The sequence below is a fragment of the Antechinus flavipes genome, chromosome 5 (assembly GCF_016432865.1).
Source record: "Antechinus flavipes isolate AdamAnt ecotype Samford, QLD, Australia chromosome 5, AdamAnt_v2, whole genome shotgun sequence".
In the NCBI taxonomy this organism is placed as follows: domain Eukaryota; kingdom Metazoa; phylum Chordata; class Mammalia; order Dasyuromorphia; family Dasyuridae; genus Antechinus; species Antechinus flavipes.
In genome coordinates, this window is record NC_067402.1 from 37669053 (window position 1) to 37693817 (window position 24765).

Here is a 24765-nt window from a genome sequence, read left to right on the forward strand (position 1 = left end):
ACCTGCATGGACAGAGGGACTTTCTTCCCTGGGGGAGTGGGGCTGGAATGAAGAAAGCTGTGTTGACTTAGAAAAGCTCACATTATCTGTATGCTATTTTGTGTGCATGTATATGGGCATCCATATAGACATGCATAAATGCACATACAGTCATTGTTGCTATTGATAAATATTTCCTGACTATATTTTCATCAGATTTGAGCCATATTTAGAAGTGCATTTCTGTGCTACACCAGTGAAATAATGGCTTCATACCGTATCTTAAATGAGCATCATGTTTTTGAGTTCAAAGCAATATATTATTTCTGGTTTCTTTCTTTTCATACACAGATAGAACAGAAATTATCTCTTTCTTTGTAGAGAAGGAAACAGACTTGATCAGCATTTGCCTAAAAGTCTAAATATTAACTCCCAATAGAAAACCAGGCAGGCTTGGAAGAATACTTATGGGCACACAGAGATTTTCCTCTGTAATGAAGCGACTCCCTGTGGGTACTATATCTTCTTTCTTGGCTTTCCATTTGTTTTCTTGCTTCTCTTTGTTATTCTCCTTTCAGCAAGTCTGATTAAGATATAGATGATCCCAAGAAAAATGGATAAGTATTCTTTAGCTCTTCTCCCTACTGTTCTTTTGTGTTAATTTATGTCTTGGTCTTAGACTCAGAACACTAGCATATGAATCTCAATTCTGTCGCTTAGTAACTGCGTGACCTTGGTAAAAGCATATTTCATCTCTGTGTCTCAGTTTCCTCATTTGTAAAATGTAGATAACATTTTTTGTATTGCTTTTGCCACAGGGTTGCAGTAAAGGGTTTCGAAACTGAAAAGCCTGTTGAATTGTGGGTTATTTTGGCTATAGATTCCCCCCCACAATTTCCCAACAATCTTACTTGGGATCAAAAGGGAGAAGAATAGTTGTCCTACCTTGCATTGGTTCAGAATAACCATGCCCGAGTTCTTGTAGTTCTTCTTCTTGGCTTTGTACTTTGGGTTTATGCACTCCCACTGGACCTGCAATGAGATCAGTCACAGCTATGAGAGCCGCCCACACGAGGAAGAAACGGAACCATTAAGAGCAAACGAATGTGCTCTAAGATTGATACAAATTCCCCGAAATCTCAACACCAAAGTGACAGGGTGACCAGTCCAAGAAACAGATTCTGGGGCCAGGGAGACACGATCTAAGTGAGTTCAGCCCATGGAGGGGAAGGAGCTGTCAAGGCGGATACATTAATAGTGAGAGAACACAACCTGGACTTCGTGTTCTGGGGCTAAACTGGATAGAAAGGGAATTAAAAGATAAGAAATATCGAGGAGTGCAGACTGAAGGCTCCAGGAAGTTATTGACCCATCAGGATTAATGAATATCATTTATCCACATAGTTAACTGTGGACTGACTTATCCACATTGGAACGGAGCGGGTTTTTCTGAATGGCGAAAACAAACATGGGTTCCAAGCCCTCTGTGACCTGGCCCCTGCCTCCCTTAGTCTTCTTACAGTCCCACCCTGGACCCTACAATCCAATGCCACTAGTGTCCTGTTCCTCACTCACCTCCTCACTCTAGGCCTTTGCCCCACTGTGCTCCTTGCCTTATGTCTCATCTCTGCCTCCTGTTTTTCCTGACTTCCTTCAAGTCCCAACTAAAATTCCACCTCCACAAGAAGCCGTTACCAGTTCCCCTTAATGCATCTTGTAAGCATGTTATTATCTGCATGGAGTCTGTCCCTAGGACAGTCATTGTTCACCACCCTACTATGAAGGAATGAGAAAGATGCTGCTGCTTTTGATGAGATTCTAGCATGGAGATGCTTTCTAAATCATAATCAACCTTTCAGTGCCTCCATTTTTCCATCTGTCAAATGGAGAGAATAATAGCACCTATTTCTTAGGGTTGTTGTAAAGATAGAATGAGATGATATTTCTAAAGGGCTTTGGGAACTTTAAAGCACTATATGAACCCTAATCATTGTTTTAATGACAGAACAAATAAATACATATTATAGAAGGACAACATTGTGCTCTAGATTTTAAAGTTCCAAGACCAGGGTTGGGTCCTGCTATGCCTTTTTTTAGCTATAAGAACCTCAGTCCAAACTCTCTGAACCTCAGTTTCTTCATCTGTAAAATATGTAGTTAAAATACTTGTATAACTTGCAGATTTATTTTCCTTTACAAAGTCCAATTGAGATAACATATGTAAAGTGTCTTGTAACCATAAAGCTCCTTTAAATATGGGTTGTTTCCATTATTGTTATACATAAATTAGTTAAAATGCAGAAAAGAAGTGGGATGTAGCCCATACTGGCCAAGACTGGTCCAAGAGCTGTATGTGGTAAGAATTGGAAGTTCCTGTGATATGATAGGAAAAAAAAAAACACTGATTCCAGAATCAGCAGACCTTGGATGTTGACGACCTGTATGACTTTGGACATACTCTTGCCCCTTCTGAGCTCTCTTTTCTTATCTGGAAAATGAGCATATTGAATCTGAGTTCTAAGATCTAATGGTTCTCTGATGGCTGCAGACAGGGACATCTGTCTGAGCTCTGGGGAACAATACCTCCCTCCCTCCCAAGGGTATCTAATTCCTGCCCTGAACTTTGGCTTATTCTGATTCCTCCTCTATGGAACTTCCTTTCTATTGCAAGTAATGAGGCTTCTAGCCCTGTTTCTAAACAAGAACATAAGACAGTGCTCCAACAAAATCGAGGTCAGCCAGATTGGCTCCAGGAAAAATCCAACCAGGGTTGTATAAACCAGTCACGGGGTGACTATCTTGGTCCCAGCAATATTGATGACATGGAGGGAGAAGATAAGGAAATTATGTGCAGGAAGGGATGGCTGCCTATGTGGTTTCCTTAGTAGATGAGCCCAGTACGGTGAAGTATCTCATTCACTTCATAGACATGGATTAAGTACTTAGTAAATGCATGGTCGGGGAGCTAGGGGCCCCATATGGCACAGAGTGTCAGGCCCCGAGTCAGGAAGACTCATTTTCCCGAGTTCAAATCTGGCTTCAGACATTAGCCAAGTTACTTAACCTGGTTTGCCTCACTGTAAAATGAGCTGGAGAAGGAAATGGCAAATCATTCTAGTATCTCTGCCAAGAAAACCCCAAAAAGGGGTCACTGAAATTTCAGTTGTGTTCAACACTCCATGACTAAAATACAACAAATGTGCGTGGTTCTGTAGGTGTAAGGGCACTTCACAGTTCCTTCACCGAAATCCTCCTCTGATTCCTCATCTTGGCGTGGAGGGGGCTCCAGGTTCCAGAAGGCTTTGTCAGCAGACAGTCCTTTCCACGTAGAAGAGCTTCGAATACTGATTCAAAGACACATGTGGGACCTACCTAAATTCAGGGAGGTTTATCCTAAATCTGGCCACTCATAAAAAAACCTTTTGCAAAGTCATGGAGGCTCTGAGATCGCTTTCCCAGGGTCTCGGTATCTGAGATTGTCTTTGGACTCGGGTCTTCCTGGTTCCAGGCTCCACGTGCAGCCGTTCCGACAGCTGGAGGGCACAGAGCTGGATCTCGGGGCACAGAGTAAAGTATAAACATAAGGAGCTTCCAGGCTGTGAGGAACTTTGAAGGCCAATTTTATGTTGGATTGTGGGGATGATGGGGAGCCACTGTAATGTACCGAGTAGGGCCACTAGGGGGTGCCGTAGTGCACAGAGTACCAGTCCCGGAGTAGAAGCCAGATCTTCCTGAGTTACAGGGGACTTCAGATATTTCCCAGCTGGGTGACACTGGGCAAGTCTGTTTGACTCAGTTTCCTCATCTGCAAAATGAGCTGGAGCAGGAAACTTATTGACTTATCCACAACCTACAGCAAGAAAACCCCACCGGGGTTAAAGAGATTGGGACACCACTGAGAACAACTAAATAACAATAATTTACCAAGCAGAGGGAGGGATGCAGTGGGACTTCAGGAAATTATCAATGTGGCCTCTGAGTAGCTCAGAACTGGAGGCAGAGGGTTAATTAGAGGGTTTGGTAATAATTCAGGTGAATGGTGATCCAGATCTGAAATAGGGTCGCTCTGTCTGAGTGTAGAGAAGGGGACGTACAGGAGAGAGGTTATCACGGTAGATGCAGCTAGACTTGAAAATAGACTGGGTATATGGGGTGAGTGCCAGGGAAGGGTCAAGGATGACGAGGAGGTTTTAGTCCCGGATGCCCTCGTCAAGAAGAGGAAAGCTCGCAGGAACACCTCCGCTGCCCTTCCCCCACCTACATCTCTTTCAATGTCACCCAGGGCTTTAATGATTATAGGGAACAAAATCCCTGGGTTTTTCCTTTCCAAATTCAGTAATATTTTTTGCAGAATTTTAATAGAACCTCAGAATGTAAAAGGAGCCCTAAAGGCCATTTTGATCCAGCAAAGTCATATTCATTTAACAAAGCTACAATTAAACAAAAACCAAAAGCTCAGATCAGGAAATGCCTTCCCCCAAGTCAAAGACCCCCTCTGCACTAAGAGCAGATGCTTTCATTTGTTTCCCTTTCAGAAAGCTCTCCAGACTTTCTATCCCTTACTCTATGATTAGGTTTTGCTTTTTTTTTTAACCAAGGACTTTTCATGGCTGGAACTTGATAAAAGAATTTCTCAAACTCTCCCAGGGCAAATGTGCCAATCTGGATTCCAAGAATCTCAACTCCCCCGAGAAATGGTCCATGGCTCGCAACCAACATTCAAGTGCTTCTTCTTCAATCAATTGTCCTGACCTATGTCTGGCCACTGGACTCGGATGACCCTGGAGGAGAGATGATGACTTTGCACAGTCCTGCCTCACTTAAATCCATTTCACTTGCAAGTCAGGACATCACCCTGCAGATGTAATTGGCCTTTTGAGAACAAAGGACAACTGCAAGATAATCATGAAAACAAATGTTTTGAGGATTCTCTGATAATTGCAAAGGAAAATTCCACAAATTAGACATGTCAGCTTTTTATCATATTCCATAATACCTATCACTCCATTTTCTTTGCATCAAGCAGGACTAAAGTTATTAATGAGTTAATGATTCCAGTTTTTATTTAGGGATTATAATGATTGATTGTGAGGTACCTATTCATTTCAAGTCAAGATCTCAGTTTAAGGTTAAACAGTGTAAATCAGCACTAAATGGCCAGACTCGCAGAAGTATTCTAAGGGAATTTCAAGTTTCCCTGACCATCTGTGCAACAACAACAACGTATCCCAACACTTCATCCTTCGATTCCATAGTCCATAAAACATGAGATGATAAGAATAATAGAGGAAGCATGATAGAGAAGACTTGGAATCTAAGAGTAGACTGACTTTTCCTAATTGTGTTACTTTGGACAAGTAACTTTGCTTTTCTTGAATGTGGTTTTCTCATCTCTAAAATGAGGCAGGACTGAGACTTCTTCTTTTAGTCTATGAGAAGATAAACCTCTGTGGTAATAACCACTTGTTCCAGAACCATTTCTGGGTCATCACTGCCACCTTGACTGCCATGTCCCCTTAGATCCCAGAGAACCAAGACCCTAAACCTAAGATCTGTGGGAATATAATGCTTCCCGACTCATGACGTCAGCCCTCATCCCAGGGAGCAACTGCTGTAGAGATGCTGCCTGGCCACTGCTCCTCTATCTTTCATCTTGTGAAGCCCTTAAAGAGTAAACTCTTTTAACCCAAGTACTCAGCACTGTCAAATAGTTCAACAAAAGAAACTGATTCTACTTTATCAGAGGAAATGATATTTCAAGAGAAGCATTAACATCTGCTTTGCCATTGCACCCGAGAAGCACGGGACCTTTCCCTTTGACTTGCAACAAAAACCTTCCACATGCACTCTCCCTGTTATTAGTAGATAAGTCTGAGAGCAGGGAATGTCTTACTTTTCTATTTGTATTCTCAGTGCTTTCCACACATTAACAAATGCTTCATTCACATTCAGTCATTCTATTTGAACTTCATCAAACAAAATACCAATTACAACAAGTGAAATTTATATTATCACCACTCTTAAAGTTGGCGGTGTCTCTTGGACATTATCTCATATGCCAAAATCTCTAGAAATGTTTAGATGTTCTCCAATGAAAAGTGGTCAAAATTATGAATGGGCAGTTTTCAGAGGAAGAAACATCAGCTCTCAATAGTCATATAAAAATGCTCTGAATTACTAATAAGTAGAGATTTAAAGTTAAAAAACAACACTAAAGTTCTAACACACACATCAAATTGGTCAAGTTCTCAAAAACTGACGAATGCTGTAGGGACTATGGGACATCAGGTATACTAGTGAATTGTGGGTGGGGCTGTGAACTGGTCCAGCCATTCTGGAAAGTAACTTGTAGCCATGCCCAAAAAGCTTTTAAAATCTTCATATCCTTTGATCCAGTGATTCCCCTACTGGGTCTATACCTCAAAAAGACCAATAATAGAGAAAGAGATTCCATATATTAAAAAAATATTTCTATCAGTTCTTTTTGTGGTAGCAAAGAATTAGAAAGTAAAATGATGCCGATCAACTAGGGAATAGCTGTACAAGTTATGGTATAGGAATGTTATAGAATGCTATTGTTGTTCTATAAAAAATGGGATGTAAGGTAGCTAAAAAAAAGCCATAGGAAGACTTGAATGAGCCAATTCAGAATCAAGTGAGCAGAACCACTTCTACTCACTAGCTAAGAGATTAGCAGCTAGGTAAAGTGGATGGAGTGCTGGGTCTAGTCAAGAAGCCCTGAGTTCAAATGTGATCTTGGGCACTTATTAGCTGTGAAATCTTGTTGAACAAGTCACTTAACCTCTCCCTCGGTTTCTCAACAATAGTATGAGGATAATAATAGCACCTAACTCTCAAGATTCTGTGAGAATTGGGATAATACTTATAAAGTGCTGAGCACAATGCCTTAATAAATGATTCCATAATTCTTTCCTTCCTCCTTCCTTTTCTTATCCTTCCCTCCCTCCTTTTCTCGCTCCCTCTTTCCTTCTCTTCCTCCCTCTCTCTCTTCCTCCTTTCCTTCCTTTGAATGATTTCTGTTGTATTATTTATAAAGTGAAGATAACATTCACCCTAGGATTTGTCAATGTGAACCATAACATTATTATGTTCTATTACAAAGACAATGAAAACGCACACTTTGGTCTAAAATATATAGAATACAGTCGATTTAACATATTACAATATTTCTGATCTTGATCAATAATGTAACAAGGACTCTCAGTTTCCAGATTAGTAAAGTGAGGACTAGAAGATTCTCTATAGAATGTTTGGCAGTTGTTTTAATTAGTGATTAAACCTGTAGCCTAATGAACTGCATATTCATTGTTTTAAAAATATTGTAAATGGGGAAAATGAGGCATCATACATGGAAGTTTCTTACTAAAAGTTCCTAATTGAATATTTAAACAACTAGCCTACATTAATGTTTCCTAATGTTTTCTCTGATGTATCCATTTTACTTTTTTTTTGTTGTTGTTATGTAGTAGGTGCGTCAAATTACCCATTACATAGTAACTTACAGGATGTTGTTGAAAATTCATCTCTGAATGATAGGCAATGTGCATCCTGATCTCTATTTTTCAGAGAAAATCAAACATAATTACTTTGTGATACTTTTAATGGAGTGATGATGGTGCTCCAAACTGACTGGTCTTCACAACTACTTCGGGTAGCTCAAAATTGCTGAACCAGAGGAACTCAGAGGTGGACAACTTACCCATCCAGTAACTAACCAGGAATCTCTTCTACAACATCTAGGGGCAGCATAGTATAGTAGTTAAGGTGCTGGCCCTGGAGTCAGGAAAATTTAGATTCATAACCCTGCTTCTGACACTAATGTTGTGCCTCAGTTCCCTCACTTTCAAACTAAGTTGGTTGGGTTATGCGAGCTTTTAAGATCTCTTTCAGCTCTTAATATAAAATTCCCAACAAAGAGTCAACTGACCCTTTTTATGAAGACTTCCAATGAGGGGGAATCCACAACCTCCTCAGGCAGCACTTTACTTGTGGACAGCTCCCATAGGACCTTTTCTCTTAGAGTAATCCCAAAGCTGTAAAATTTAGATTCATCATCCTCCCTCTGACACTAATGGTGCCTCAGTTTCCTTACTTTCAAAATAAGTTGGTTGGTTTATGCAGACTTTTAAAATCTCTTCCAGCTCTTAATATAAAATTTCCAACAAAGGGTCAATTGTCCCTTTTTATGAAGACTTCTAATGAGGGGGAATCCATAACCTCTTCAGGCAGCACTCTACTTGTGGACAGCTCTCGTAGGATCTTTTCTCTTAGAGTAATCCCAAAGCTGTCTTCTCCGTCTGCCAGCTGAGGGGCTAAGGATAAAATTTTAATCATTTCTCTCTCCCCTACATCCATGACAGTCCTTCTGATACTTGAAGTCAGCTCTGGGCTCATTGACATTCCCAGGGCTCCCTAGATGGTTTCAGAGGTTCAAACATAACTACAAGATGGAGAGGGACGGATTTCTTCTTTTTGCCCTTTGAATGGAAAGCCCAGCCAGCAGGGGAGTCAGGAGAAGTTCATTTTCTAAATTCCAATTAAGGCAAAGTCAAACTCAGCCACCACATAAGCCATTTAGCAATGATAGTTTCATTTTGACTTCATGCCCCACTTCCCAAAGCAAAAATAAATAAAACAAACCAGTAAGTAAAGAGCCCCCATGTTGTGACTATATCAGATGTCCACAGTGTGGGGGCTGAACTGCTATTTATTTAGTCACTTACCAGAACAGGCCTGCGTGGAAGTACTGCAGGGCATATTTCCATTAGATGGACGGGAGAATTCTCAGAGAATAGATTTTGCTGTTGTTGAGTCAGGACCCCAGTTGGGGTTTTAGATACTGGAGGGATTTGCCATTTTATTCCTCAGATCATTTTACAGATGAGGAATGGAAGCAAACAGGATTAAATGAAAAACAGCTACTAAGTGTGTGAGGCTGGATTTGAACACTTAATTCTAATCATTATACTATCCTGCTTCCCGATTCTTTAGATTAGACTTAGAATTAAATTAAGAAACCCTGGGTATTGGGGGGAGGCATTTAAATGAGATATATAACATTTTAATTTATTTTTTTTTTGTAGGGCAGTCAGGGTTAATGAATTGCTAATGAATGTTACACAGCTAATGAATGTCTGAGGTTTGATTTGGACTCAGGTCCTCCTGACTTCAGGCCAGTACTCTATCCAATTACCCACCTGCCCCTAACATTTTTATTTTAAACACCCTCCTAGGATAATAGCAAATAATAATAATAATAAGTTATACAACAACAACAACAACAAACAACATTTACCTAGCATTGTAAAGTTTTTATAGTTCTCTCTATATGTTAACTCATTTGATCCTCACAACAACCCTGGGAGATAGGTGCTATTATTAGCCCAATATTTCAGATGAAGAAACTGAGGTAAAGACAGGCGAAGTGATTGGCACAGGATCATGCAGCTAGTGTCTGTGGACCCAATGCTTCCAGCCTCCAAGTTTTGCTCTCTATGCAGTGTCCCTTAGATTCATCAATATGCAGTGTAGCCATTTCATATGTAAATTGATTTTGTAATTTAAAAATCTTTGTCAGAGAACAAAGAAATATTTAGGAAGCAGTAAGGTACAGTGGGAAAAAATGATGGCTCTGGAGACACAAGACCTGGATTCGAATTTTCCCTTCCCCTCTTAGAATTACACATTGGGAGTTGGACCAGGAACCTCTTAGGGATCATTTGGTTTAATTTTCTCATCTTACAGTTGAGGAAACCTGGTCCAGAGATGTGAAAGCCCTTACCTAGGTGGTACAAGAATAAGTGGCAGATCAGGTTTAATAGTCTAGAAACCTGTGCTCTTTCCATTGCATTCCACTGCTCACTCTGGGTATCTAGCTCAGCACCTGGCACATGGAAGCATTTAATACACTTTGCTTGAATTTGGTTAAGCTATATAGCCTTGAGCAAACCTTTTTGAATTGGATGACTTCTATGGCTCTGTTTAGCTCAGAAATCCTTGATCACTTTTTAACTCAGAGTAGTAACAGGTATTGCTGTTGAACTGTTAAGTCCCTGTGGTCTGCTCTGGGGTGGTCTGTCTCCCCATTGAGGGGGAATTAACTCCCATTTCAGCTTTGGGAACCCTAGGTCAGTTGCCTTGAGAAGGAGTCTTACTTTGGGGATCCCCCTGCATTTTCTGTACCAGACCGTCTTTCACACCTTGTAATTGGCAAATCATCTGTCATGAGGACTGGGGTAAAGCCCAGATCAAACAAATCTTGAGGGTTCTAGGTTAGAGAAAAGCTGCCTTAGAACGACTTGAATGACTCTCAGGAATATCTATTTGGTCAGTTTTCTTACTCAATCTGGTCACATCCAGACTTTAAACTCAGCCTAAGAATAAGAAGAATGCCCTGGCCCACTTCCATCAAGCATTGTTTTCAGCATGCAAGACTACCTCGCATGGTTTAAATGGCACCACATAGAAATGATCTCCTTTTAATTTAGATCTGCTGCTGTCCTATCACTTTTTGTTTCTGGGGGTTTCTTTGGCCTTCACATAAAGCTCTCACTTGGATGCCCAAATATTAACTATGACTTAGCTTGAAACAACAGAAGGATTGATTTTTCCTTTGCTATTATTGGCAGTATCATGCACCCAATTAGAAGATGCTCTAGTGAATTCTCATGAAATTGTCCCAATTCCTGAATTTCTAGGGGCTTTGGCCAACACTGGGCGTGCTGATTCATTTCCCCTTGCTTCTATGACTGTTCTGGGGGCAACCTCCTAAGGTCTCACCTTTCTGACAAGTTTTATCTTTTAGTCTGATCAGATCTAAAAGACCAATCTGGATGGTAGGTTCGAGAAGTGGGAGGCAACTTAGAAGCCGTCTATTGCAAGACATATGTGGTTTAAATCTGATTTGATTGCTGCAGCATGCTTCCAGGAGGAATGTTCCCCTCTACCAATGCAGATCAGAAACTGGTTTATAGTCTTAGAGATGGCTGAAAAGTTAAGTGACTTGTCCAGGATCACACAGCCAATAAGTGTCTGAGGCTAGAGCTGAACTCAGAAAGATGAGGCTTCCTGATTCCAAGTCCAGGGCTCTGTGCACTGAGCCACATTCTTGCCCCATTCTCTTAGCATCTCAGGCAAATGCCTCCAAGTACCAAAGAAAACACCAACCTTCATTGGAAGCAGGGATTTCTTCATCATCCTGATATCAAGGAAATCCCAGGTCCAGTCCCCATCCCCTGTCCCGTCCTATTATTATCTATAACATACTCAATCTACTAGATAGAGCACTGGGCTCAGGATAAGGAAGGCTTGGGTTCAAGGCCCATCTCTGATTCCTATTTGCTGTGACAATGGATGTGTAAGATTTCATAAGCTTCAGGTGACTCCCAAGGAAGGTTCTGCTCTGATGGCCGGATGAAGCCATCCAGCCTTGACCTTTTGACGTTTGGGTATACAATTGATGTTTTACAGTTGTAACTTTTGTCCCTCTTTCCACAAGAAGACCATGAGAGGTCCAAAGAAGGCACTCAAAACTACAGGGCTCAACAGTAAACATTCATGAGTTTCAGAGTAATGGTTAAGGAACCAAACCAGGAATTCCCCCATGTCAGCTCTTACTTGTTTTCCTTCCATTGCTCCTCTCATCTCCTTGAATGTCGAGGTAAATTCTCCAATGAAGTCATGTTTGCCGTTGGAGTCCCAGTCCCAGACGATGCACTGCAAGAGAAGGCAACGAGTGTCCTTTAGACTCGCTCAGGGGAAAGTAATGTTGATTTTGTAAAAGGGCAAATGCTTGAAGAGGGAGAAGGAGGAACAAAGAATAAACACAGGGTGTCAAGCATGGGAGGAGAAAACATTAGTGGAAGTCAACATCCCTAGGTCTGAACAGTACAGGCAAAAACCTTCAGTTTGACAGAAGAAATCAATAGCAGTCTTCAGGTTATGGCTCTGATGGCATCTTGTGAAATGGATAAAAATACACAATGGTCCTTAATCTTGTGTGAATCCCTTCAGTTTCCTCTACAATGGTGGCAAAAGAGTCAGGGGATTTGTTTTTTAAAAAACTACTAGCAAATATTGATTGGACTATTGACACTTTTAAAGTTTAAACTTTGTTCCATGACAGTTGGGACCGGTTTACATATCACTGGAGAAAATGAACCCCATAAGAACCAAAGGAGACTTCTAACAAATGTTTTATATAGGATTTATGGGAAGATAAGGAAGAGAGGAATCTGGGAGGCCCCACCCTGGTGAATTGGCAGATCCAGCTGAGTAGCCAAGCACTTAGACCACGCTATTGGAGCAAGATCCATAATGGCCCATCCAGAGAGAGGTGGAAATGATCTCTCCTCCCAATAGTCCTGCTCACAGCAGTGCTATCAGTATCATTCCGGGGCCCCTGAGCCTAACTTTGCCAGGTCTGCCCCATCCAACCCACTTCTTCCAGAAATGTCCTTGCCTCATATCCTGATATAGGAAGGGCATTTCTAGAAGTCTTCAGAGGATACTCAGGCAGTAGACCAGCCAATGGTTTACAAGAAGAGGAAAAGAATCACAGACTTTCAGAGCAGGAACCAATTCAAATGGAATCAAAGTAAAATTGAGTTTGGTCTGGGGTCCATATTCTTCACGATCCATCCGAGTCTCAACAAATGTACAAACCTAACTATTGTCAATGACAAGTATTCCTCCTCAAAGAACGGGTCCATGAAACTGCAACCATTCCCAATAAGATCAGAAGTGAAACAAGGTTGCCCACTATCACCATTACTATTTAATATTGTATTAGAAATGCTAGCTTTGGCAATAAGAGTTGAGAAAGAGATTAAAGGAATAAGAATAGGCAATGAGGAAACCAAATTATCACTCTTTGCTGATGATATGATGGTATACTTAGAGAACCCTAGAGACTCTACTAAAAAGTTATTAGAAACAATCCACACCTTCAGCAAAGTTGCAGGATACAAAATAAACTCACATAAGTCATCAGCATTCTATATATCACTAACAAAACCCAACAGTTAGAGTTACAAAAAGAAATTCCATTTAAAGTAACTACTGATTGTATAAAATATTTAGGAATCTATCTGCCAAGAGAAAATTAGAAACATTATGAGCAAAACTACAAAACACTTTCCACACAAATTAAGTTTGATCTAACCAACTGGAAAAATATTAAATGCTCTTGGATTGGGTGAGCAAATATAATAAAGATGACAATACTACCTAAATTAATCTATTTATTTAGCGCTATACCAATCAGACTCCCAAAAAACTACTTTGATGACCTAGAAAAAATAACAACAAAGTTCATATGGAAAAACAAAAGGTCAAGAATTTCAAGGGAATTAATGAAAAAAAATCAAGAAGGTGGCCTAGGTGTACCAGATCTAAAATTATATTATAAAGCAGCAGTTACTAAAACCATCTGGTATTGGCTAAGAAATAGACTAGTTGATCAATGAAATAGGTTAGGTTCAAAGGACAAAACAGCCAATAATTTTAATAATATAGTGTTTGACAAACCCAAAGACCCCAGTTTTGGGGATAAGAACACATTATTTGACAAAAATTTCTGGGGAAATTGGAAATTAGTATGGCAGAAACTAGGCATTGACCCACACTTAACACCAAACACCAAGATAAGGTCAAAATGGGTTCATGACCTAGGCATAAAGAATGAGATTATAAATAAATTGGAAGAACATAGGATAGTTTACCTTTCAGACCTGTGGAAGAGGGAGGAATTTATGACCAAAGAAGAACTAGAGATCACTATTGACCACAAAATAGAAAATTTGGATTATATCAAATTGAAAAGTTTTTGTACAAACAAAAAATGCAGACAAGATTATAAGGGAAACAATAAATTGGGAAAACATTTTTACAGTCAAAGGTTCTGATAAAGGCCTCATTTTCAAAATATATAGAGAATTGACTCTAATTTATAAGAAATCAAGCCATTCTCCAATTGATAAATGGTCAAAGGATATGAACAGACAATTCTCAGATGAAGAAATCGAAACTATTTATAGACATATGAAAATATGCTCCAAATCATTATTAATCAGAGAAATGCAAATTAAGACAACTCTGAGATACCTCTACACACCTGTAAGATTGGCTAGAACGGGAAAGATAATTTGGAATGTTGGAGGGGATGTGGGAAAACAGGGACACTGATACATTGTTGGTGGAATTGTGAACACACGCAGCCATTCTGGAGAGCAATTTGGAACTATGCTCAAAAAGTTATCAAACTGTGCATATCCTTTGATCCAGCAGTGTTTCTACTGGGCTTATACCTCAAAGAGATACTAAAGAAAGGAAAGGGACCTGTATGTGCCAAAATGTTTGTGGCAGCCCTGTTTGTAGTGGCTAGAATCTGGAAAATGAATGGATGCCCATCAATTGGAGAATGGTTGAGTAAATTGTGGTATATGAATGTTATGGAATATTATTGTTCTGTAAGGAATGACCAGCAGGATGAATATAGAGAGGACTGGTGAGACTTATATGAACTGATGCTAAGTGAAATGAGCAGAACCAGGAGATCATTATATACCTCCACAACGATACTGTTTGAGGATGTATTCTGATGGAAGTGGATCTCTTCAATAAAGAGAACTAATTCAGTTTCAATTGATCAAGGATGGACAGAAGCAGCTACACCCAAAAAAAGAACACTGGGAAATGAATATAAACTGCTTGCATTTTTGTTTTTCTTCCTGGGTTATTTCTACCTTCTGAATCCTATTCTCCCTGTGCAACAAGAAAACTGTTCAGTTCTGCACACATATATTGTATCTAGGATATACTGTAACCTATTCATCATGTAAAGGACTGCTTGCCATCTGGGGGAAGGGGTGGAGGGAGGGAGGGGAAAAATCAGAACAGAAGTGAGTGCAAGGGATAATATTGTAAAAAATTACCCTGGCATGGGTTCTGTCAATAAAAAAGTTATTAAAAAAAAAGAATGGGTCCATGAATTTAGACTCAGATTACCCAAAGAGGGAACAACCTTACTTTGTTTGCAAGAGAACTCTAGGAACACCTCTCCTTTTTTGAAAGAACTATGGTGTATTCAGTATAGGGGACTAGCTTCCATTGATAAAGATTAGGAACACATCTCTAACTTAGAGTTTTAGAGCTGATGGCGGCTCTGAGACATTGATAAACTGTGGTCACACAGCTAGTGTATATGGGTAGATCTGGATCTTTCTAGCTCTAAGAATTCTATCCATTATGTTATGGAACTTGAAATAAGAAAATTTCCCCATATTCGTGAAATTTAGAATCTAGTATGGGAGGTGTGAAACATACAAAGATAAATATAAAGAATATTATATACATATTTATACATAAAGAATATAATAAAGTCAAAAGTGTTATGCAAAGTCTAAAAGAAGAAAACATTATTTTAAGGAGAGTTGAATTTTTCCTGTATATAGTCTACAAATGTGTGTGTGTGTGTGTGTGTGTGTGTGTGTGTGTATATATATATATAATATATATATATGTATATATATATATATATATATATACTGTTTCCCCCATTACAATCTATGCTCTTGGAAGGCAGTGATGATTTTCCCTTTTGATTTTCCATTCCCAGGTATAGCAAATTCCCTGGCACATAGCAGACACTTAAATGTTTGCTGATTGATCATTTGAAAAGAGGAGGTAAGAGAAACAACAATAGAGATGTGGGTGGATTATGAATACATCTGATGAACAGTAAGAGAAGCCACAAGGCAGAATACTACCAAAGGAAGGAGGACTGACCAAGGAGTGGGCAGCTCTTGGTTCTGTTACAGTTCTGAGCCAGTTCATTATATTAGTCGGCAGCTAGATAGCATCAGAATGCACAGAGCACTGGACCTAGGAATCAGAAGATCCGAGTTCAAATCCAAGCTCAGACACTTATTACTAGTTGGGTGACTCTGGGCACTTGCTGAACTTGTCTGCCTCAGCTACCTCATCTGTAAAATGAGGATAATAATAATAGCTGCCTCCTGAGATTATTGGGAGGATCAAAAGAGAATATTTGTAAAGTGCTTTACAAACCTTAAAATGTTATATACATAATAGCTAGCTCTAATAATTATTATTAGTTTGGATCAATGACTTAGCCTCCCTCTACATCTTCATCTACAAAATGAAGGGATGATGAGAAAATTTCTAAGGTTACACATAGCCCTAGTTTCCTGTTATCCTGTGAAATCCCACCACAGTTAACAGAAAATCTGCAGGAAGGACACCCCATTTAAGCAACTATTGGAAAAAGAAAGTCACTAAATTCAATCAAGACTTAAGGCCCACAACATACAAGTCAAAATGCATCCAACAAGGCGCCTCTCTAGCTGTTAAAGATTACAAGCGTCATGTCTTTGCTAAGAGCAATTCCCAATCTTTACTCTCCACCTCCCACTATCACCCACCCCACTACCCAAACCTCATGCAGCCTTCCTTGATTAATTATAACCAAGGGGTAATAATTTCATCTGACCCCACTCTGCCTGAACTTGCTCCTCTCTTTTCCCCATAATATTCCCTTCTTCCTCTGCTCGTATGTAGGTGTGATATGGGATTGCTTAATTATTCCATTCTTTCTCTATTCCATTCCATTCTCTTTCTAATTATTCCAGTCAAGCAGCTCAAATATTCTTTTAGTAATCAGAATCTGAAAACAAAGTGGGTACCTATTGATTAGGGAATTTTTGAATAACTTGCAGAATATGATTTTTGTAAGATCTTATTGCCCAGTTAGATATACTACATAGGAGCGATTCAGAGAAACAGGGGAAGACTTGTAAAAATTGATTTCAAGTGATACACAACCAAGGGAATAGATACAACAAATACAAATAAACCAGGCCCTCGATCCTCTAGCTCTTATGAATATACTCACTACAATAATTTGATAATTAGTCTGATACAGGGAATTCTGGATCACTAGATTACTTATGAAGTAGGAATTGATATTTTAAGGTCTATCTAGAGAAAAGACATAATTATCATTGTCATTCATTTTTCAGTTGTGTGAGACTCTTCATGACACCATTTGGGGTTTTCTTGGCAAAGAACCTGGAGTAGTCTGCCATTTCAGTCTCCAATAATTTCCCTGGAGAGTCTTCCTTCAAAATGAATTTTCTACTCAAGAATTAAATCATTAAGAAAGCCTTTGTTGAATAGAGCACCAGCCATGAAGTCAGAAGGCCCTGAGTTCAAATCCAGCCTCAGACACTTAATACTTCCTAGCTGTATGACTCTGGGCAAGTCACTTAACCCCAACAGTCTCAGCAAAAAAAAAAAAAAAAGAAAAAGAAAAAGAAAAAAAAGAAAGAAAGGAAGAAAAGAAAGGAAGGAAAGAAGGAAGGAAGGAAGGGAGAGAGAGAGAGAGAGAGAGAGAGAGAGAGAGACACCCTCATCCTCCTTTTCTTCCAAGAATTCCAGATAAAAAATGCTAAAGGGGCATCAGTAATGATACTAAACACCTCAATCACTTTTGGTGCCAGAAAATGGATAAAAAAACATCTTTCCATCTGCTCAGTAGAGAAGTGGTAGAGAATAGATTCTGAATATTATATAACTTCTCAGACATTTGCAGTATTGGTCTGTTTGTATAATTGCTTTTTTTTTTTTTTTAAGAAAGAAGAGTTCTATGAAGGGAAACAACTATAGCAAGGATATAAAAAGTATCAAAATCATTAAAATTAAATTTAATGCAGATTAATATTTGCTGAGAATTTATAGCATTTGTGCTGAACTCTGGAGGATCTTTAGCATTTATTCTAGGAATCTGATTTGAGTTGGTATTTCCAGTGTGAGACTGTAATCTATTGAAAAAGAAGAACTCCATCTTTTAACTCAGGAAGGTGTTAATAATTATTAACATAATAATGTTAATAAAGGAATACTGCTTCTCTTAGAAGAGCTGGGTTCAAATCCTGGCTTGGACACTTAGGACCAGTGTGACTTTGGGCACTTCAGCTTCCTCATCTGTAAAATGAGGGGATTGGACAAAGTGACCTCCAGATCTCCTCTGTGGCTAATTAGTCTTGAGCCTTTTCTATGTACAATTCCCTCATTCTGAAGCCTGGACCTCTCCCATTCAGAGAGCAGAAACATTATTATACCCTGCAGGTCCTGCCATTTCTAAAGCTCTTGTGTTATTTCTTATCACTCATTCATGTTTTGTGTTAATAATATTTTAGTCCCCCCCCCAATTATGTGTAAAGACAATTGGTAATACTCATGTCTCTACTCATACATTCTCACATTAGGGCTGACTCTGATAATTTCTCTAACAATCCTCTAAATGATCTCTGCATCTTCCTTGGAGCTGACCCCAAAGTCATCTTCCTAAAGCACAGACATGATCATGTTTCTCACCTTCTCAAGAAGTTGCAGAGCCTCCCTATTGTCATTAGGATGAGACAGAACCTCCTCCGGCATACAAAGTCCTTCACAAAATAGTTCAAGTGACTTTTCCATATTATTAAGAAGAAGAATAAATAACATATATCACTTACTGTCTGCTAAGCACTTTATAATTATTATCTCATTTGATCCTTATAAACAAACTTGGGAAGGAGATGATATTATTATTCCTATTTTATAGATGAGGAAACTGAAGCAAATAGAGGTTAGGTGACTTACTCAGGATCACACAGCTAGAGCTGGATTTGAACTTGGGTATTCCTGACTCCAGGCTTGGTTCTTTATCTGCTGCACCATGTAGCTGTGAGTCAGCTGTTATGGTGTGATCCCAAGTGGCCACATATATATCTTTCATCCCTGCACCTTTGTACAAGCTGGTGCTGACCACTCCAGAATGCTCCCTCTCTTTACCTCGATCTCTCAGAACCCCTAGCTTTTTTAAAGGCCACCTCCTTCAAGAACTCTTTCCTGATTCTCCCGGTTTCTGGCAAATCCCAAATTACTTTGTAAATTGAACTGATCTGTAAACATGTTGTAACTTCCATCCACCATCAGAATATAAGCTCATTAAGAAGGAATGCTTTCTTATTTTTGTATTTGAGAACCAAGCAAACAACAGGCACTTAATGCTTGTTGACTATTTCCTTCAAAACTCTGCTTTTTCGTAGTTTTGGTCATAAAGTTTCTGATTTCCCCTTGGCAGATAGATTCCTAAATATTTTATACAATCAGTAATTACTTTAAATGGAATTTCTTTTTGTAACTCTAACTGTTGGGTTTTGTTAGTGATATATAAGAATGCTGATGACTTATGTGGGTTTATTTTATATCCTGCAACTTTGCTGAAGGTGTGGCTTGTTTCTAATAACTTTTTGGTAGAGTCTCTAGGGTTCTCTAAGTATACCATCATATCATCAGCAAAGAGTGATAATTTGGTTTCCTCATTGCCTATTCTTATTCCTTTAATCTCTTTCTCAACTCTTATTGCCAAAGCTAGCATTTCTAATACAATATTAAATAGTAATGGTGATAGTGGGCAACCTTGTTTTACTCCTGATCTTATTGGGAATGGTTGCAGTTTGTCCCCGTTACATATGATGCTTACTGCTGGTTTTAAATAGATGCTACTGATTATTTTAAGGAAAAGTCCATTTATTCCTATACTCTCAAGAGTTTTTAATAGGAATGGATGTTGGATTTTATCAAATGCTTTTTCTGCATCTATTGAGATGATCATATGGTTTTTGTTAATTTGATTATTAATATGGCCAATTATACTGATAGTTTTCCTAATATTGAACCAGCCCTGCAAAGCAGCTACACCCAAAGAAAGAACACTGGGAAATGAATATAAACTGCTTGCATTTTTGTTTTTCTTCCTGGATTATTTCTACTTTCTGAATTCAATTCTCCCTGTGCAAGAAGAAAACTGTTCAGTTCTGCACACATATATTGTATCTAGGATATACTGTAATCTATTCAACATGTAAAGGACTGCTTGCCATCTAGGGGAAGGGGTGGAGGGAGGGAGGGGAAAAATCGGAACAGAAGTGAATGCAAGGGATAATGCTGTAAAAAAAATTACCCTGGCATGGGTTCTAGCAATAAAAAGTTATAAAAAAAAACAAAACTCTGATTTTTCCACCTTCTACTTGAACTTTTCTATGGTCACCCTAGTTCCTAGAGGATTCCTCCCAAATAGATTCCTTGTATTTATTTATTTTTTAGTCTTTCTTACTAATGTTACCTTCTATCTATTCTTTATATATCTTTTTATGCATCTGACTATCAGTACAATTTTCCCTTTTAGAAAGTAAGCTCCTGGAAGGCAGGAATAATTTTTGCTTTTCTTTGAGTCCTCAGCATTTAGCACAGGGCCTGGCACATTTTTGTTGTTGTTCATCCATTTCAGTCATGTCCAACTCATCGTGGACCCATTTGGGGTTTTCTTGGCAAAGACAGTAATATGGTTTGCCATTTCCTTTTCCAATTCATTTTACAGATGAGGAAACTGAGGCACCTGGCACATAGTGCTTAATCAATGCTTGTTGCCTGAGCGATAGGTTGTTTCCCTCACTGAAGTATAAACTTTTGAGGATAGGGACTATTTTTACCTTTCTTTGCATCCCCCACAGTTATTTTAATACCTGTTAATGCAATAACTGGCAGGTCAATCAAATAATTGTATTTGATTCCCTGATTGATATAGATCTAATCTAATGCCTCTTGAAAGGAGAGAGAACTTGGGCTGACATTAATTCTCGCTGATGATTTCGGTAGAAAACTCGGCTCTGTAGGCAAGGTCTGATCCTTAAACAGCTTGGAATTTCTCAGCATATCAGATGCAGAATTTTGTGTTGACCTTTCTTTGAACAGGTCCCAAAGGAAGGAGAACCTTGGGCCGCAAACAAACAAAGCAGCTGCCTCAGACTGCATGAGCTTCTGGTTGACAGTTCAGCTGCTAGAGAAAGGCACCTGGGAGCCTGAGAAATTGTTCATTTTTCACTTGGAAGGAATGAGACAGAGACAAGGCTCACAGCTTGAATCAATAAGGTGGAACCAGAAAAAGAGTTAGATGTTAGCTTCCAAAAATTGGCTACCAGCAGACAGGGACTTTGGGGAACTCTAAAACCTAGCTGGGGATTGACAGTGTGGAAGGGGGACAGAGGAGGGGAATTGGACTGAGAAGCCCTGAGTTAAAAATCTCTCCTTTGATTTATACTGTGTGACCTTATGACACAGACACCAACCTTCCCAGCCTCAGCTTCCTTATCCATAAGAGGGACATAAAATTTATATGACACTACCTTGGGGTGAAAAAAACCCACAATGGATTATTTAATAATTTGATACAGGGAATTCTGGATCGCTAGATATACTCATGAAATTGAAATTGATATTTTAAGTTTTAGCTATAGAAAAGACAAGATTATCATTGTCATTCATTTTTCAGTTGTGAGAGACTCTTCATGATCCCATTTGGGGCTTTCTTGGCAAAGATCCTAAAGTAGTCTGCTATTTCCTTCTCCAGCTCATTTTATAGATGAGGAAACTGAGGTAAACAGGATTACATATTGGAAAACTCTGGCAAAACACTGTATTACTTTTTCATTTCTTTGACTTTAGGGAAAAACAGGGTATCCCCTGGGTATTTCAGATTAAGCCTTAGTTTTCTAAATTTAGATGAGACATTCTTAATCTTTTTTTTGTCCTCATTACTTTTGGCTGTCTTGGTGAATCCTCTGGATTCCTTCTCAGAAGAATACTTTTAAATGCATAAAATAAAATACACAGGACTACAAAGGAAACCAATCATAGTGAAATACAATTGATCATTTATTTATTATCTAACCATCATTCCAGCTATCTATCTATCTATCTATCTATCTATCTATCTATCTATTTAAATATCTACCAGTTTACACTGTTTTCAAGAGCTCTGTGGTAAATATTTGTCAAAAGATTGAATAGGGTAATCTGTCATTCAATATTCTGGAGATTTAATATTCTATGATTCAAAGCCATACAATATCTTCCTATGAACCTATGATTTCATCCATATTGAGAACTCTCAGCAAGGAAGCAGTTGTTATGCAAATTATATTACTAGAGAGTACCCTGAATTGTTGAGAGTCTAAATAATACAGACAGAATTTATTAAAGGTGGGACTTGAATCCACGTTTTCTTCTATCTGAGGTCAACTTCTATCCATAACACAACTTTGTCTCTCAATGGGAGACTATAGACTGGCAATGAGAAATAGTGGGGAAAATATGAAGCCTCTTCTCATAGTACTGTTTTAAAACATATAAAATAAAAAACATAAGAGTGTAAAGGAAAACAGAGGTTAATGAAAATTAAGATGTCTTTTTGCTATCCAAGTCAGTGATCCCCTGATCCCCTAAATTTGCCCATGGCCTCTTGGGTACCCACAGGTCCCAGGTGAAGAATCTCTGGACTAGAAGATTTCTCAAGTTTCTTCCAGCTCTGCTTCTATAGAACTATGACATTTAAATAATTGTGTACTTAGGTGATGATAACAACAGATTTATAAAGTACTTTTCTCACAATAAGACTGTGAATTAGCTAGTGAAAGTATTTCTGTCTCCTTTTATAAGCAAACAGTCTCAGAGAGGATAATTTATTTGCCTAAAATCATAGAACTAGAATGTATTTAAACAAAGAATCAAACATTTGTCTTCTGGTGAGAAATGTCACCTATTCTGTAGAGTATATAAGTTTATGTCACTGTGTTACCTCTCTCCTGAGCATCTGTAGCGTAAACTTTCTTCCTAATCCAAAATAAAAAAAAACTTATTCCTCCTTCAAAGAACTTTATGAGAACAAAACAGGTGGAGAAGACTTGTCCCTGAAATCATCACAAAATCCCATTCAAGTGTGGTTATTCTTCCTTAAGGATAATTCCCATTCAAACCAGTAAAGGAAGTCTTAGGTGGGATGCAGAGAGAGAAAGAGAGAGAAAGAAAAGTGGGAGAAGAGAGAAGAGAGAAGGAGGAGGAGGGAGAGGGAGAGGGAGAAAAGGGAGGGGGGAGGAAGTAGAGAGAAAGATTTCACAGTCGTGTCTCAAGAAAGGCTTTCTTTGGAGATTTGTGGCTGTAGTTTAGATAAGCCTGAGAGGATCTCAAATCCTCATCTAGACCTTTGAAACTTCACACATTGCTGTGTTTTAGGAAAATTGAATCTCCCATAAACTCTGAACAGAATGAAAAGAGTGGACTCTGTGTGATGTATCTTCGTTATCAGACAAGATTGACAGTAGTCCAATGTGACCCTCCTTCCAGTTATTTTCCAGTTATTTAAGATGAATCCCACTTCACAGTTTGATTAGGTGACTGACAGGTGACTGAACTGGGAGAAATGATTTCAGCAAAATAAAATGTAAATGTGAAGTCAATCTTTTTTTGGACTTCATCCAAATTCTAAGTGTTGAATTATAAAAAAAAATGAAAATTCTGTGACCCACAAGGCATAATGGTTATTCTAATTACTAAGAAGAGTCTTTCTCTGTTTTTCTAGACTTTAGAAATTCCCAGGATTCATTATTTTTTTCTGAGTGATATCCTGGACAAGCTTCATCCTTCACTCCCCTTGCCAGAGAGATAAAATATGATGAAAAACATGGAATAAAACATGAGAGGAGTTAAAGGCTTGGGAATAACAGAGAAATTTCATACCTATAGTAACATGATCAATTTTTTTAAAATAGAGAGTTGGGAGGTATATCTCAAATGACAAAACATAATTATGAGAAAAAATAATTGCATCATTTCTGAATTAGGTATCATATAGAGAAAGACAATCAACTTGTGTCAGGGCAAAGAGCAAAATCAATGGCAGAATAAGAAGAAAGTATAAAAATTAGAACTTATAGTGTGCTTATGTTTGACCTAACTATCTATATAGGAAAAGCTAAATGGATGAAGAATGCCTCTTGTTCTTGAAGATTAAGATGTGCAGCCATCTCATAGTACAATCCATTAATTGAACAATGAATAGGACCTAGAATTGAATAGAAAGAGCAAAATGAGCCAGCTCACTTTTCGAAAATTGCCAGAGCTTTTATTGAACCTAAATTTTCCCCTGAAACAAGGAACCGTGTTTTTCACACTACTTTTCTTCCACTGGCATTGGGAAGATCCCTTGTGGTAAACCTATGGAAAGAATATTTTAGAGACATCCAGGATGGGAATATGAATTTCAATCTAATGCTTTTGAGAGAGCAAGCCAAATCAAGTCTATTCCTGAAAATGCTTTTCCTTCTCATCTCTGCTTCCTGGCTTTCTTCAAGTCTTAACTGAAACCTTTCTTTCTTGCAGGAGCCCTTCCTGAATCCTCTTTCTGTTAGTACCTTTATCTCCAAAATTTCCTTCCATTTACTCTGCATGTCGCTTGTATATGTCTAGTTATCCATATGTTGTCTCTACCTTTGGTATGTGAGATCTTTGAAGACAGAGCCAGCCCTTCTTGTATCCCCACTGCTTAGTATTTAATGGCACTTAATAAATGCTTGTTGATTGGTGAGCTCACAGATCTTCTTGGGAACCCTCACTGGGAAAACAAATAGAAAATGAGACTTGGAGTCAGATCAGCTCAGACCAGGAGTTCAGATCTTATCTCTGAAGCTTATTAATTGCATGATTTAGGGCAAACCGCTTATTACTTCTCTCTGTCTCCGAGTAGTCACCTGTAAAATGAGATCTTTGAGAATTTCCACTTTGCTAGGTAACTTCCTAGAACTCAGGGTCATGTATATATCACCCTCATATAAAATGGGGCTGTTAGATTGGATTGGACTGAGG

General features: G+C 38.7%; 1 protein-coding gene across 1 annotated transcript in view; it reads right to left on the bottom strand.

Moving 5' to 3' along the window:
• CPNE4 (copine 4) overlaps positions 1-24765 on the bottom strand; it is a 428237-nt gene that overhangs the window by 31209 nt on the left and 372263 nt on the right. The window contains exons 8-9 of the mRNA XM_051963712.1: positions 11617-11715; positions 925-1011 (exon numbers count right to left, since the gene is read on the bottom strand). Of these exons, the coding sequence (XP_051819672.1) occupies positions 925-1011; positions 11617-11715 (186 nt within the window). The remainder of the gene's footprint in view (positions 1-924; positions 1012-11616; positions 11716-24765) is intronic.